The sequence below is a fragment of the Eptatretus burgeri genome, chromosome 10, assembly GCF_056783735.1.
Source record: "Eptatretus burgeri isolate ZD-2024b chromosome 10, Ebu_testis_v1, whole genome shotgun sequence".
In the NCBI taxonomy this organism is placed as follows: Eukaryota; Metazoa; Chordata; class Myxini; order Myxiniformes; family Myxinidae; genus Eptatretus; species Eptatretus burgeri.
In genome coordinates this window covers 58,471,819-58,486,818 of record NC_140970.1, presented here as the reverse complement: position 1 = coordinate 58,486,818, position 15,000 = coordinate 58,471,819, and the positions used below count along the sequence as shown (strand labels likewise).

At 45.3% G+C, this 15,000-nt stretch overlaps 1 protein-coding gene across 8 annotated transcripts in view; it reads left to right on the top strand.

Moving 5' to 3' along the window:
• NAXD (NAD(P)HX dehydratase) overlaps nucleotides 1-15,000 on the top strand; it is a 74,380-nt gene that overhangs the window by 29,404 nt on the left and 29,976 nt on the right. For 6 of the 8 annotated variants that reach the window (XM_085898540.1, XM_085898541.1, XM_085898535.1 and 3 more), the window contains 5 exons: nucleotides 2,070-2,158; nucleotides 3,245-3,353; nucleotides 3,960-4,010; nucleotides 4,429-4,533; nucleotides 14,118-14,241. In XM_085898540.1, coding sequence (XP_085754666.1) covers nucleotides 2,070-2,158; nucleotides 3,245-3,353; nucleotides 3,960-4,010; nucleotides 4,429-4,533; nucleotides 14,118-14,241 — 478 coding nt within the window. Of the gene's footprint in view, nucleotides 1-2,069; nucleotides 2,159-3,244; nucleotides 3,354-3,959; nucleotides 4,011-4,428; nucleotides 4,534-14,082; nucleotides 14,242-15,000 lie in introns of all 8 variants that reach the window. The other 2 variants (XR_015062477.1, XR_015062478.1) reach the window with 2 other exon arrangements.

Here is a 15,000-nt window from a genome sequence, read left to right as displayed (position 1 = left end):
TGCCAAGAAGTATCCTAATTTGAGCAAAGTGATGAAGGGAATCTTGGTCATTCCTCATTCGAACGCATCATGTGAGCGGGCACTCAGTCTTGTACGGAAGAATCATACTGAATTTCGTCCCAATTTGAGTGTCAAAACCCTGGAAGCTCTCTTAATTGAAAAACTAGCTCATAGCACCCCTTGCTACCAGAGAGAATACAGCAAAGACATAATCAGAAGGGCTAAAAGAGCCACACAGCTGTCACTCAGCAAAGCTGCCATGGAAAAAGCAAGCAGCAGTAGTACCAGCCAGTAAGGTAAGAAAAATATTGCTTCTTTTGTGCTTTTTGTTAATCTTTGATTGTCCCCTAACTTACTAATATTAACATACATGTAACATTAAAAAGTGCACAATTTTCCCCTTTTTTTGTTCAAAAAGTGGGAATTCTTAACATGTTAAATGCTCCAAAATAGGGCTCAGAGGGCACTAGAGAGCGTCTAGAACCCCAGAGCTTCCAGGACCCTAAGGCGGGCCCTGGACCCCGCCGCAAGGGTCGAGCGCTCCACGCTCGAGATGTGCGCTTTGCGCACATTGTTTGGTGTCGGTTGCAAATCCTCCCTAATTCTGATTTCCAAAAGTTGGCATCTCTGCGTATGATGTCAGCTCCCTTAGAAGCATAAGATTTTTACCTGGAACCTGGGCTTCCAGATTCATTTAAAATCGGCACAAGTTTATTGTAAAGTGGCATATCGCTGAATTCCTTGTGGCCAACTCACTTCCAAAGTAGAATGGCGCACCATTTCACACACAGCTGAGAAATTGCAACAAAGTGAATTCGCTAATCAGCCACCATGTCGAGTATCGTGCTGGCGGTGTCTGCAGACTTTCTGGAGAGACACTGACATTGAGCAACACAAGTGTATCTCAGAAAGACAAAGACCAATGAGTGAGCGGTGATGAGCTACCATGTGTACAGAATACCAGAGATTGTTTGCTAGTCTTGTTAGGCTTGCGGTTCTTATGTGTGGGCATCGTTTGTTTGTTTTTTCACCATTGGTGGCAGAGGTAAAAACACCTTTACAATGCACAAAAAGACTTTAAATTTGCCGATTATGCTCTAAAGTAGAATTGTTTCACCCCAAAGATGAATCCAAAAGAGAAGATATGAGGAATCGTTCTTCATTGCGAGGCTTCCAAAATGGCACGTACTGTATGTGATGTGATGCAGTGCAGAGCGAGTTGCATTTTCCAATCGCTAATTATGGTGGACGGAGTTTTTGTTTTCACCCTCGTCTGTCTGTCTGTGAACAGGAAATCTCAAAAAATGGACAGATTTGGTGGACAAGGTTGAGTGTGTGACAAAGACAAATTGATTCGATTTTGGTGCAGATCTGAATCTGGATATGAGATATTTTTTAAATTACCTCCACCACCAAAGGTGAAGGAGGTCGTGTTTTCACCCCTCTCTGTCTGTCTGTTTGTGTGCAGGATATCTCAAAAAGTTGTGGATTGATCCGGATTAAATTTTGTGGACAGGTTGAGTGTGTGGCAAGGACTAACTGATGAGAATTTGGTGAAGTTCCGGATCCGGATCCAACTACTATAATTTTTAAAGTGATTCTTCACCATTGAGAGAAAGGGCCAAAAATGATATCTAGCACGATATTTCAAAAATGTATTGGGCCCGATATGTTCTCGTGGATCAGGCATTGCGTGGCGGAGGTACGTGCTCTACCGAGTGCCCTTCTAGTTTTTCAAGTGATTCTTCACCATTGAGAGAAAGGGCCAAAAACTATATATACCACGATATTTCAAGTGGTGGTGGATAAGTTGGTTATGTGACAAGAACAAGCTGATTCGATTTTGGTTCAGGTCTGGATCGAGATCTGGCCTATCGGCGGGATACAAAACATAAACTGTTCAGCTTGATGGAGGTTGTGCTCTACCGAGTGCCGTTCTAATTGAAATGTGTCATTCCCAAATGCCTTTTATTGAAACTGTATGACCTCCGCATGGTGACATGATGTAGCATAACCTGTAAAGAGGAGATGCTTTGTGATTGCATGGTGTGGTGTGATGCGAAGTACAGGGTGCAGATCTGGCACACATCTTTTGCACACGTGGAGCTGCACCTGTGATCAAGTCCTACAGTCCTGAACTTATTGTGCACCCAGTGCTGTGAGTTGTCAGATGCTTCTGGTTATCACTATTATTTTCTACACATGATGACACATTCAGTGTGCGCTGTACTTTACGTGCCTGTTACCAGTAACGACCGCTCAGCCATAAAGCCATCTCTGCTGCGAGGCTGTTCCATTTAAGCAATGTCTAGTACTGAAATTTTTTTTTTCTTTTAACTCAGCAGAAGTGTCTCCTTTATCAGAACTATTCCATCCAAGAAAGGATTGGCAGTTAAACTTTCAATTCCCTCGATAACGGTCTGATATCGTCCCCATTATTTTCATTCCATGATTTTGTCTCAGCCTACATTTTGGTTTCTTTCCTTTTTGTATGAGCCTACATTTTAGTTACAAAAAAAGAATAATGAAAAATTTTCAAGGCAGCATACCTATACTTATATCCTTCGATAAGTGTACACTTCGGTGTGCAAGACTTGATTGGGAAAAACGACGTGAAGGATATGGAAACCTGTGATTGCAAGAATGGAGTGTAGAGCATGAGAGAGGGAGTGGATAAAATGGAAGAGAAAATAAATGTTATTTGAGATTATGTCACCGTTTGCTTCTTTATCTTGCAGTCATATCCGTGATGCCAAACGTAATCCCGGGTTTCTTGTTGTGGACCATTTTGGGTTTTCAAGGTAAAATGTATATATTTAGAATGACTGCTACAAAGAAAGAAAGAAAAAAAAAAAAAAAAAAACTAAGATCATCCCTCTCCATATTTCACAAAACCTTAAAGATCTTTCCTCGATCGATCCGTACTGGAAAGCGGGTGAGTACAAAGTGGAGGCTGAAGAAGTAACTATTATAGGTTTACTCCAATTTTAGCACAAACGTTTCATCTCGACATACCTTACATAGTCATATCGAACAAACAATTGGTTCCATTGAGAATTGAAGACGTATAAGTGTTAACATCGCACTGTACCAATTCTTCTTTTTCTTCTTCGCCTTCTTCCTCTTCTTCTTCTTCTTCTTCTTCTTCTTCTTCTTCATATACTAGCCAACACACACAAGTGAGGAATGTTATGCACATTATGATTTTTCGCATTGTTTTGTTTCCTCCACATGTTTTGAGCAGTGACCATGATGAGGCACCACAGGAAGTGAGCCGATGGCTGCCCCGCTTCCACTCCCTTGTGATTGGTCCTGGCTTGGGCAGAGACCCTGGAATCCTGAAGACTGCAAAGGTGCATAATATTGAAATGTTGTATCGGAGGGATTCCATCCTGAAAATGATGGGAAGGATTGTATCTGCCATTCCGATCTTGGCTGAGTAAACTAAGGCATTGTTTAATCGACTCGAGTGACCCAATGAAGCCCGGTGATCATTCGCTTTCATGAAATGTGCTGCAGATTTAGATGTCATCCAAAAACACGAATACAAACTATCCTGTCTCTCAGATCCATTGGATTATAAGGTCTTGGAAGTAAGACTTGAAACCCTTTCTGGAATGGACTCTGGTTCCTTTAACATTCATTAAGGAATTCCATGGTATCCTAAATCTACTACAGGTGTAAATAATTGCACACTGATCTGTGATTCTCACAATTGACTCTACAATGCATAATGTTACGGAGTAGCTTCTGTGGTATTACAACCAGCATAAATTGTCAGGAAAAATCCCCCATAATGGGAGGAGTTAAACCAGATGATAAAATTCTCACCATTTGCATCTCAGCAACGATACAATTTGGGGCCAAATTTGTAGTGGGCCCAGTACAGTTTTCATTTGTGGGATGTAATGTACAATATACCACTTCGACATTGAGTTAAGATTTTGTTTTTCCTTCAGGGAATTATTGAAGCAGCCAAAGGACTGAGCATCCCTCTTGTGATTGATGCGGTGAGAACTTCACTCTTTCTCTAAAGTCAAAGATCCTGCTTTTCACATCCCCCACCCCCACACTTTGGCATTATGACCTTGAAAAACTTCCTTTTGCCACTTGCCAATATGACAAACATTTTTCCCCCTAAAATGTATCTTTAAAAAAAAAAATTCTTGTCCTTGTGACCTGACATAATCTTTGGCAAAGTATTCCACCCAAAATCCACTGCAAATACAATAATCAGTTATTGCTTGCCCAAGTTCTGGCATCTGGCTTTTTTGGCTTGCACTTCAGTGATGTTTATGATTATTGGTCTTTTGTTCATACGAAAACATGATGAAGGGGTACCCAGCGTGTGATGTTCAGCATGTGATTTGCATTGCTAATCATCAACGATTTCAATCTTTTGTTTGTGATATACTTTCTCATCCCTAGGATGCTTTGGAGTTGGTACATCAGAACATTTCCATGATAAAGGGTTACCGCAACACTATCCTGACACCCAATGTGGTGGAGTTTACACGACTGTTCAATACATTGGTGAGTTTGTCAAACCTTGTCGTTGGAAAGCACTAGCTTTCTCAATCCAACTCATATACTCTCACAAAATTAATGATATTGTTGCGGATTCGCGCCCGCCGGCGTGCGAACGGCCACGTAACTCGAATCGCGGCACGTCGCCCACCGGACGGACAATCCAGTCGTGACCCTCTCGGACTAACGCCGGGAACCAGTCACGGGTGGACCTTTCGGCCTCACCACGATCGTGCCAATCGGCCCCCGCGTGGGATAGGGTTGCTCGCCAAATTCGACCTACCTAAGTACCCACACGGAGGGTAGACCGGGCGATCGCACCTCGCCGCAGGTCGACTTTGGACACGGGCCACTTTGAGCGACCCGTTCCGTACTATCGGGATAACCGAGCGGTGTTATTCGTCGGCCTCGACGGTTCGATTAATTATCGGGCGTTTTAGCCCACGACCAACCCTTTACGTGAAGTAAGATGGAGATTCAATAGAGGAAAAGACGAAGCGAAGCGGGAAAACAGTTCAACATAACTCACATTTATTTCGCGATGAACGGAAAGCACACATATACAATTACACCAAAAGCACATGTAAAAGAAGAAGAAACACAATATTACACAAAAAGCAAATATAAAAGAGAAGACAATGCAGAGCTATCCGACTACCGAGCACACGGCAACACTTATACAATTTTACTTCACAGACGGCGCCGACAACACAGATACCCAAAGCAAAAGAAAAAGAACCACCCTCCAGGATGAGGGGGGTAGGCGGGCCTGGGGCCGAGACCGTGTCGGGCCTACCCGTCTGATGATGAGACGCAAAGTGGCGGTGGCGCCTCAACTCCGCGGGCCTCGCGGACAGTGTCTGGTAGGGGGTGGGAAAGGGGCCCCCTTGTCGCACTATCTCAGCGCGGGGGGGAAACAGGAGGGGGTTGTTGATGCTCGGGGGGGAGGAGGATATCACCCTGTCTCGGGTCCCGCGACGAGCGTCTCCACCTCGACCTCGGTCGCGCCGCCGGCCTCTCCCTCCGCAGCTCCCCGACTCCGACGCGAGCACCCCCTCGATCGCCTTCGCCGCCGCCACCTCTCCACAGCTCCGTCCTCTTCACTCTGACTACTACCACTTCTTCCCAGCTCCACCGACAACTCCCAACCGCGAACTCCCAACTCGAACTCTTAACTTCTCCCCTCCGAACTCTGACTCTTCTTCCCAGCTCCACCGACAACTCGTTCCAACGCACCACTCTCAACTGACTTTACTGACGAACGCAGCCGTTTATATAAGCCCCGTGGCTTCGCTCCTTCACCTTTGACCCTCTGCCTCCGACCCTTCACCTCTCTAACTGGCTCCCCATTGGACCGAGGAAAAGTGGGCGTGAATGCTTTTTGATCCATGAATTTGCATATAGCGTCCTCACTCCAACGCCCTGGAGGCGGGGCCAAATCGCCCACGCTCCCCGATAGGACGGAACAAAAGTGGGCGTGAGTCGTTTTTGATCCGTTTTCTGCGGAAAGTCTGTGATGTTTTTGAATACACTGCTCGGTGCGCGCCCTGCACGAGTCCAGTATCGGTGCCCACGAGTGGCGCGAGAATGGTGGGGATGCGATGGTGGCGAGTTGTGACGGTAAAGGTCGTGGCGGTTGTGGTGAAGCGGAGTTGTGGTTGGTGGTTGTTGTGTGGCGGCTGGTCCAAAATAAAGATAGTAAAAGAAAAACGGCTATCCTGAAGAGTCGCAGCCCGAGTGAATGACATTTATTCCCTCTAGACAACGGGTTTGGGCCTAACTACACATATACTTACAGAGATATCTCACCTAAGGGACCTGAATGGTGGTTTGTGAATTTCGTCAACCACAACAATATATATTCTGCTTAGTGAGTCCTGATGGCTGCCACACAATGATTTGTATTAATCACAATTATATTGTCATAAGTACAACCCAGCCACAACTGCAAGGAAAGGCAGGAACAGTACACTTCAGGAATTAGTACCGTGGAAAGCAAACTTGACACTAAGTTGAGGCAGCCGACTTGTGACGCGCCTCGAGTCTCGCACGTAGAACATGTGTGATTCGCAAAATAAAGGGATTAGCCGAATAAATCCGTTTCCCTCCAGGAGTTCTCAATTTAACAAATTGTCACTATGAGATTGATGGCAGGAGAAGACATGTACTGTACACTTGGCTTAAGGAAAAAAAAAGATTTTACAAGTAGTGGTGCATTCAAAGTACACCGCCCCCATGCCAAATAAATAAATAACAATCCTCCAGCACGCGACATCACAGGGGCACCTTCGGTGCCCGGCGATGCCACTTTGCAGCAGATGGAGTCAGAATTGGGAGGGGTGTGCAATAATTAATTGATTAAGGGGTGTGCAGAATTTAAATAAATAATAATCGTAAAATAATGAACTTCTCAATCGATTGCCAAATAACACACCAAAACCACCACTGTTTCATCCGAATCTGTAACGTTTTGAAAAATGAAAAATTAATCGATTAATTAATCAATAAATCAAAAATACTCTTTATAAGCAAATCACTTGGTCACTGTCTTGTCCAAATATCAGCTTCCTCACTCAAAAGGTAACCAAGATGTTGCCCAGATTAGAAATAAAATAAATAAGTAATTTATAAATCGATAATAATATAGTGATTAATCAAAAAATAAAAAATAACTGTTTTGCCAAAGCACATCTTCACTTTTGTCCCCATATTTCAGATTCCTAGATCAAAGGATGGCTGAGATATCGCCCAGACAAACAAACAAACAAACAACCAAACAAGAAGAAGATGTCAAGCAGAGCACGATACTTGCAAAATCCATAAAACAAATTTGACCTCAACAATAATTGGTGGTTGAATTCAATGACCAAATATGCAAATCCTCTTAAAATTACAAGTGAATCGGATGAAAATTGACAATTTTAGAAATTCGGCCTATGTTGACCTTTTGGTCCATGTTGACGAAAGAAATAATTGGCAATTTGAATTCAGTGACCTGAAAGAGGGGGGAGGAGGAGAGAGGAGGGTGAGGTGAATGGAGAGATGAGGATGGGGGGAGTGATGAGGGGGAGAGAGAAGATGATGAGGAAGAGGGGGGGGGGAGAGAAGATGATGAGGAGGAGGGGGGGAGAGAAGATGAGGGGAGAGAAGAGGAGGAAGAGGAAGAGGAGGGGGAGAGGTGGGGGGAAAGAAGAGGGGGGAAAGAAGGGAGGGGTGGAGGAGAGAAGAAGAAGAAAGGGGGGGAGGAGAGAAGAGAAGAGAAGAGGAGGAGGAGAGAGAGTCCCAGAGCACCTGCCTTTTATGGACTCCTGCTTCCTTCATCAGCACCTGGCAGGTGCCAGCAAAACGCACAGACCGACAGCCTCAGCCAATCTACGGCACCGCCCTTGAACCATTAGGTGCCGTGGTAGCCAAGAAACAGTCTATGGCGTGCCACCTGGCTCGTCTCCAATCAGGAGTGGTTATGCAGGAGGGTCCACCCCTCACTGGTCAGAGGTCTGAGGGCCAATGCTTCTTCCTTTTCTCCAATGGCATGTGAGAAGAGGGGACATGCTGCTGCACACTCTGAGCTGCAGGGTGGTGGTATGAATGTGGTGGACGTCTGGATCGCCTCAATCCCACCCAGTTCAACATGAGACATCTGACAGGACAACCTTAACCATTTAGTGTAAAATAGACAAGCTCCCTCACACAGGCTTTATGTCAGTTAATTATCTCGAGGATGTCTTCAATACACTTTCAAAGGTCTATAGACTACATGAAAAACAAATGGTGTTAAGACCTTACTTTATAACTACGACCCCTTACCCCATAAATGTAACCATCGTTATTTCGGAAAAATAAGTTTTCATGAAGCCAATAAAAGGTTCAGTTTCAAAGGGTGGTGAGGGATTTTTTTTTTTTTTCTTTCAAATTAATGTTTGGGTGGTTAGGAGTGAGTTCATCTCTTTATTGGATTATCTTTTGCATTGCAGATCCTTGAGCAAATACAGTATAACTTTTCGATTTATTGATGTATATTGGGATGGAGCCTGGTGTTGGCTTAGTGGTTAGGGTGGCTGGTTTGGGATCCTAGGGTCCTGAGTCGGAGCCTCGTTCCACTGAATTAACACCAGGGGGTTGACTCAGCCTGTCATCCTTTCGAGGTCGGCGAAATGAATACCAGTGTACTGGTCCCGGTGTACGCCCTGGTTAGAATTGGTGTATCATATCCCTGTGTGTTGTAAGAGGCGACCAGGGTTGGTGGCAGGAAGGGCATCCGGCCATAAAAAAAACAAACAACAAACATTTCCTCAAGAAGGGAACCATGATTGCATGGATCCTGCAAAAAAAGCTAACCCGTGCTGAGCAGTGAAAAATGGCTGTAAAAAGGCCTAGATGTATATTGGGACTGGCAGGATAGCCTAGGCCCTAGAGGTATGTGCAATCATCTCAGAGCTGTCTAGTCTGAATATCGACCCAACTATAAACTGTCACTGGCATGGACATTAGGCTGGAGAACCCACCTGCCAGATCCCACCTGATTCAACATGAGAGACATTGGTATGTATCGATAATTCCAGCAATCTCTGTGTGTGTCTGTGACCGCCGTTTCTCGACAACCACTGGTCTGATCTAATTGAAACTTGCCAGATATATTGCTGAGGCCCTGAGGATGTGCCTTTTCAAGGTTTGATATTAATCGGACAAGTGCTTCCCAAGTTATGGCCATTTATTTACCAAACCAATGACAAGACACGTTGCGTAGGCGTGGCCGATGGGGAAGGGAAGCTCAGCCGCGTTCGCCATTACGGGTTACAACGTACGGACTTCCGGATCCATTACAGGTTACAACGTACGGACTTCCGGATCGTGATGACTTCGTGTATTCTCATAATTTCTCGATTTCTTATGTGCATTTATAGATTAACACAATGGCCCAATCCAGTCGTCGTTTACGAGAGCGAAGGAACGGCCTGTGTGGTTTTTTGAAAGTTTTTTTTTAGTTTCTTTGTATTTTGCATGTACGGCCACGCACGTACGGGCATGCGAGAGCGAAGGAACGGCCTGTGTGGTTGTTGTTTCTGGCACGCGGTTTGAAAGTTTTTTTTGTTGTTTTTTTTTTGCACGTACGGCCACGCACGTACCGGCATGCACTAGTTCCACAAAATCCACAAATGCAAAGAAAACTGAAAACCCACTCTGGGGAGCACCTCCTGTGCTGCTGCCTTTCGCAGGGCAGCTCACCGGATGACAGGATTGGGGCAAAGCCTTTGGGACCCCGATTCCTTGATGATCGGAGGATAAGCATGGGGTAAACTTCCTGGGTGAGATTGCAGTGGTGTGTGGTGGAATAGTGCTGAGGTGTCGTCCTCCAGACGGCGGTCTCCTTGGGTTCACCTGAGGCGGTCCCTTTGGGTGGGTGCCTGGAATGTCCTATCCCGAAGAGAGGATGATCACCTGTCTCTCTCATCATCTGAGTTCAAGCGTTTGAACATCCCTATTGCGGCATTCGCTGGGGTTCAAAGACCAGATAGTGGTGAGATCATGGAGGGTAGTTGCACCTTTATTGGTCTGGTTTATCTGATTGTTACCATGCCCAGGGAGTAGCGATAGCTCCAATGATGATCCAATAAGCAGACTCCAATGATGATTCAGGTAACACCGATCAACGAGCATATTATGAGACTGGATTCGTCACTCCTTGGGTGTCGTTTCCCTGGTCTCTGTGGATGCTCCGACTGAGGTGAGTGATCTCACTGTGAAGGATGCATTCTTTGCCGCGCTCGAGTCTGTGGTTGATCAGTGCCCCAGGCGAGATACTCTTCTCGTCTTGGGTGATTTCAATGCATGAACTGACAATGATAGGGATGGTTATGAGACGTGTTGGTTCCCCTGGGTCTGGAACTGTGAGCCAGAATTGCATTAAGTTCCTTGACTTTGGGTGGCTGGTTCATGGTTTCAGCATGTACAGGCTCATCGCAGGACTTGGTGTTCCAACACTGGTGATGTGGCAAAGGAGATTGACGATGTTCTCGTTGATGGTCATTGGAGGATGATCCAGAACTGCAGGGTCTACCGGAGTGCTCAGTTCCTTAATACCGACCCCAGGCTTGTTGTGGCAACTCTAAAGTTGCAGCTTAAATCCAGGAGAATGGTACCATCCCAGCCTAGGTTGGATGTTGGCAAGCTCAAGGATGAGAGGGTAGCTGAGGAGTTTGTGAAACAGGCTGAGTGGAGATTTGGCCGTCTGGGTGCTTTGGGGAATCCTGAAGAGTTGTGGAGTGCCTTCAAGACCACCATCCTTGATGTTGCTGGTGTATGTCTTGGAACTCACGGTAGGGTGAAGAATAATTTTGTTCTCAAGAGACACGAGATATCATTGACCAGAATTGCAGGGCCAGGCTGAATGGCAGAGCCGAGTTGTTCAGGGAGTTGAGGCGTAAAACTGTATGTGTGCTGAGGGTGGACAAAGAGGCCTTTGAGGGGGTAATGCATCACCTGTGGTCTGGCGATTCTCATCCTGCTTACAGGAGAATTCGCGCATTGCCTTCCTCCAAGCCTGCCCCTCGGTACTGCAGTTAGAGTGGAGGGTGGTGGGTTCTTGACAGAGGAGTCCAAAGTGAAGGGCCACTGGGCCGGTTACTTTGAGCGGCTGTACCAGGCTGACCCACCAGCTGTTGAGTTGGATGTCGGGTGTTACAATCCCCTATGCTAAACCTCCAATCAACTGTGATCCACCTTCTTTGCTCGGATAATTATTGATATGGTTCGCCACCATCAGCTTGAGCACCAGTGCCCAGAAGAGTCGGGCTTTACACCAGAGGTCAACAATTGACCGTATCCTTGCTCTTTGGGTCCTCACTGAACACAGACGAGAGTTTTGGCAGGGGCTGCTTGCAGGCTTTGTTGATCTCTGCAAAGTGTTAAATTCAGTGAATTGGGGTGCCACCAAAACTGATCAATATGATGTCTGAACTATCGATATTCTGGTACTGAAAGTGCTATGAGATGTGGTGATACCATCTCTGACTAAATTCCAGTTCCTACTGGAATCTGTCAAGTGTGTGTACTGCCCCCCCCCCCCACCACACTTTTCAGCGCTTGTGTGGACTTGATTCTGGGGAGGATATTGGATGGATCAAACTGCGGTGCATCATTTGGGAATGTCAATATCTCTGATATTGATTTCGCAGTCATTTTTGCAAGAGACTCTGGATATGCTTTTGGGGGCCCTCGAGGTGCTGATTGAGGAGTCTGAGCCACTGGGGTTACGGGTTTCCTGGGTCAAAGCTAAGATCCAGGCTTTTAATGACATCTTGGATACTGCTATCCTGTCTGTACCTGTTTGTGGTGAGGATCTTGAGGTCATGGAGATATTCACTTACCTTGGCAGTGATATTCATGTCTCCGCTGGCTGTGAGCCAGAAGTCCACAGATGTCTGGGTCTGGCCTGGGGAGTCATGGATTCACTGGATCATGGGGTGTGGCACTGCCGGTACCTGTGCGGGAGGACGAAAGTCCGAGTCTTCAGATACTTGGTGCTTCTAGTCTTGCTCTACGGATGTGAGACTTGGACTGTGACCAGGGATCTGAGACGGAGACTTGGTTCCTTTGGTACCAGGTCTCTTCAGAGAATCCTTGGCTATCACTGGTCGGATTTTGTGTCCAACGAGCGTTTTCTGAGAGAGACTCAAATGAGATTTATTACCTGCATCGTCCGTGAGCAGCAGCTGCGGATGTATAGCCATGTGGCTCGCTTTCCTGATGCTGATCCTGCTCACAAGATTCTCTCAACAAGGGAGCCTCGTCACTGGAGGAGGCCAATGGACTGACCACGTGCTTCGTGGTTGCAGCAGATTGATCAACATCTTATGAAGATGAGGATGGGCCAGGCATCTGCCTGGGGGATGGCCAGACGGAGGCCCCTGGAGTACCAGTATAAAGTGGACGCAGCGACATGCTGCGCATGCTCCCTGACCTGACCTGTGGCTGATGGTTGCATCATTGCTGGGAGCGTGGACTGTGCCACTCATGGAGTTACCTATTTCCAGTAAGCTGGTACTCATTTTGCCGACCTCGGAAGGAAGACGGGCGAAGTCAAACCACCTGGTGTTATTTAACGGTACGCCAGGGGCTGAAACTCAAGACCCTATGATTTTAAGACAGCCACCTTAACCATTAAGCCAACACCAGGCTTGTTTTAAGATTAAAAGTTGAGATGGGTAATGAGACCACAATTATCTTTAAATCAGCTTGCCTCATTATCTTGCCAAATGAAGTTTTTGCAAGATATGTTAGTCAGCTTGTATGTTTTTTTTTTTGTTTTTTTTGTTTGTCTGTAATCACGTAAAAAAATTCTGCAGATCACAGTTATCATTGGAAATTTTTGTAACTTTGCATATCAGAGGCCGATAAAGGTCCCTTTCAGCGCATAAAATTTTGAAGGTCAAGGTCAAAGGTGAAGATCACTTTGTCGCAAATCAGGGGAGTTGACGAAACCCTTGTTTTTTTGAGTAATTTTGATCAGATCGTCTTCAAACTTCATGGGAATATAGTTCATGGTCTGGCGCTCAGCTGATTAATTTTTGGTGGCGATTGGCCTTGACCTTCATGGTTAGCGCCTCAGGTCAAACATATTTGACCCCAAGGTCAAATTTTCAAGTTTTAGGAACCATATCGTGTAGTACCTCAAATTGAACACCTCGATGAGTGTTTTCTAGATATGTCAAGATTGAGACATTATGACGTCATTTGGTGACATTATGAGGCAAACATATTTTTCATGGTTACTCTGTAGAACGATTCTCATCGGAATCTCTCGTAGGCAGATATTCCTCAAGGAGTCGCTCCTGGTGGATAGCAGCTCTGTTCACCTCAGTGTGACCTTAAAGAAGTCACACGTGGTCACCTTTTGGCAAGATACGGGTCACCCTGCGAGTGACATTGGTTTATTTCCTGTGTTGTCCTTTTTCACTAAATTAAATTGCTGTGCTATCTGATTTAGGAAATACATACCATAAAATTCCCAGTATTTATTATACATGTGCTGTGGTGGTTTTGTGTCAGGATCTGCACCTGCTGTGTAATCAATAATTATCCATTGGAAACAGAAATTCTCCACGATTTTGACGCGTAAAAAGAGAACAAAATAAATCCGATCCCTATTGTTCATGGCTCATTTTGCAGAGTCCATCACCGGATGGTCATGGTTCACCTGTTCGGGAGAATAAGTCACGTATAAATCGCAACCATGATTTTATATATGTTTATATATAATTTAAAGGCAGCACCCAATTTACCTTTAATAAACACCAAAATTGATGTTACACAAATAGTATCAACTGCAGTTGAAGATAATTATTTTCACTGAACTTTTGGTCTCAAAATTGGAACCCCTCAATTTATTTATTAATGTTGTCTTTGTGGAGGACATTGAAAACAGGTTGGTAAATTTGTCCATCTCAATGAAAGTAAAAAAGATGTCAGTAATATTGTTGATCTACATTTTATATGCACATGGCTGAACCGACTGGAGCCGGTGCTCAACTTCATTAATTCGCATGATGCTCACAGGCAACACGTGTTTCTCTTCCATCATCCCGAGGCAGCTGGATAACCAAACAAATGAAAGGGAGAAGTCCGAAGAGGCCGTTCGTGACGTATCGCTCGCTCTTGATGGCATCACGGTGGTCCGTAAAGGCCATGCAGACGTCATTTCGGACGGGAGCACAGGTGTGATGGGAATTGAATGGAATGTCAGAATACTGTACTTCAGTCTTGAAGCCAAAACTTGTATATTTATGATTCATTAGGAAATGGCCGATAATGCAATTTTTGTGTTGTATTTGTTGATTATGTTGGTGGCTTCGTATTGAGGATGGTGGATTAACATCCCAGAGGTTGTAGGTTCTAAAACATCCCAGAGGTTGTAGGTTCAAATCCAGCTGAAGATGTCAGTATTAAGGATAGTTGTGTTACTAATGTGATTCTACTGTTCGAATTGTAATACGAATTCATGTCATGTTAATCAAGCTGTTATATTAACAACACATCAATTCAATCTATTCTTTTATTTAATTCACTCTAATGGTGGAGTGAGGAATGTACAAACACTGACAGTGCACCCCCGCCCCCCACCCCAATCCCTCTTCCATGCAAATTGATAGTTTTTCCCTCAGAGTTTCCTTCTGTATCCATATTGTCTACCCCATGCATCCTCTCCTGCCTCCCATTCCTCCTCACACTCTGTTTGTCCAAGCCTCCCTCCATCTTGGCCCTCTAGCCTGCAGTTGATGTCCCCCCTCTCCCCACTGTTCCTTTTACATGTCTCCTGTTCCATTTGCGTCTTGTTATGTCCTGATTCATTGTGTAGTCGCTCTTCCATGAGCCTCGAAGATGAAAACGACCCCCCCCCAAAAAAAAAAACTCAGACCTTTTTACAAGGTCTCCTGATGTGCACTGCTAACCCTAACCTTATCCCCCCCCAACTCT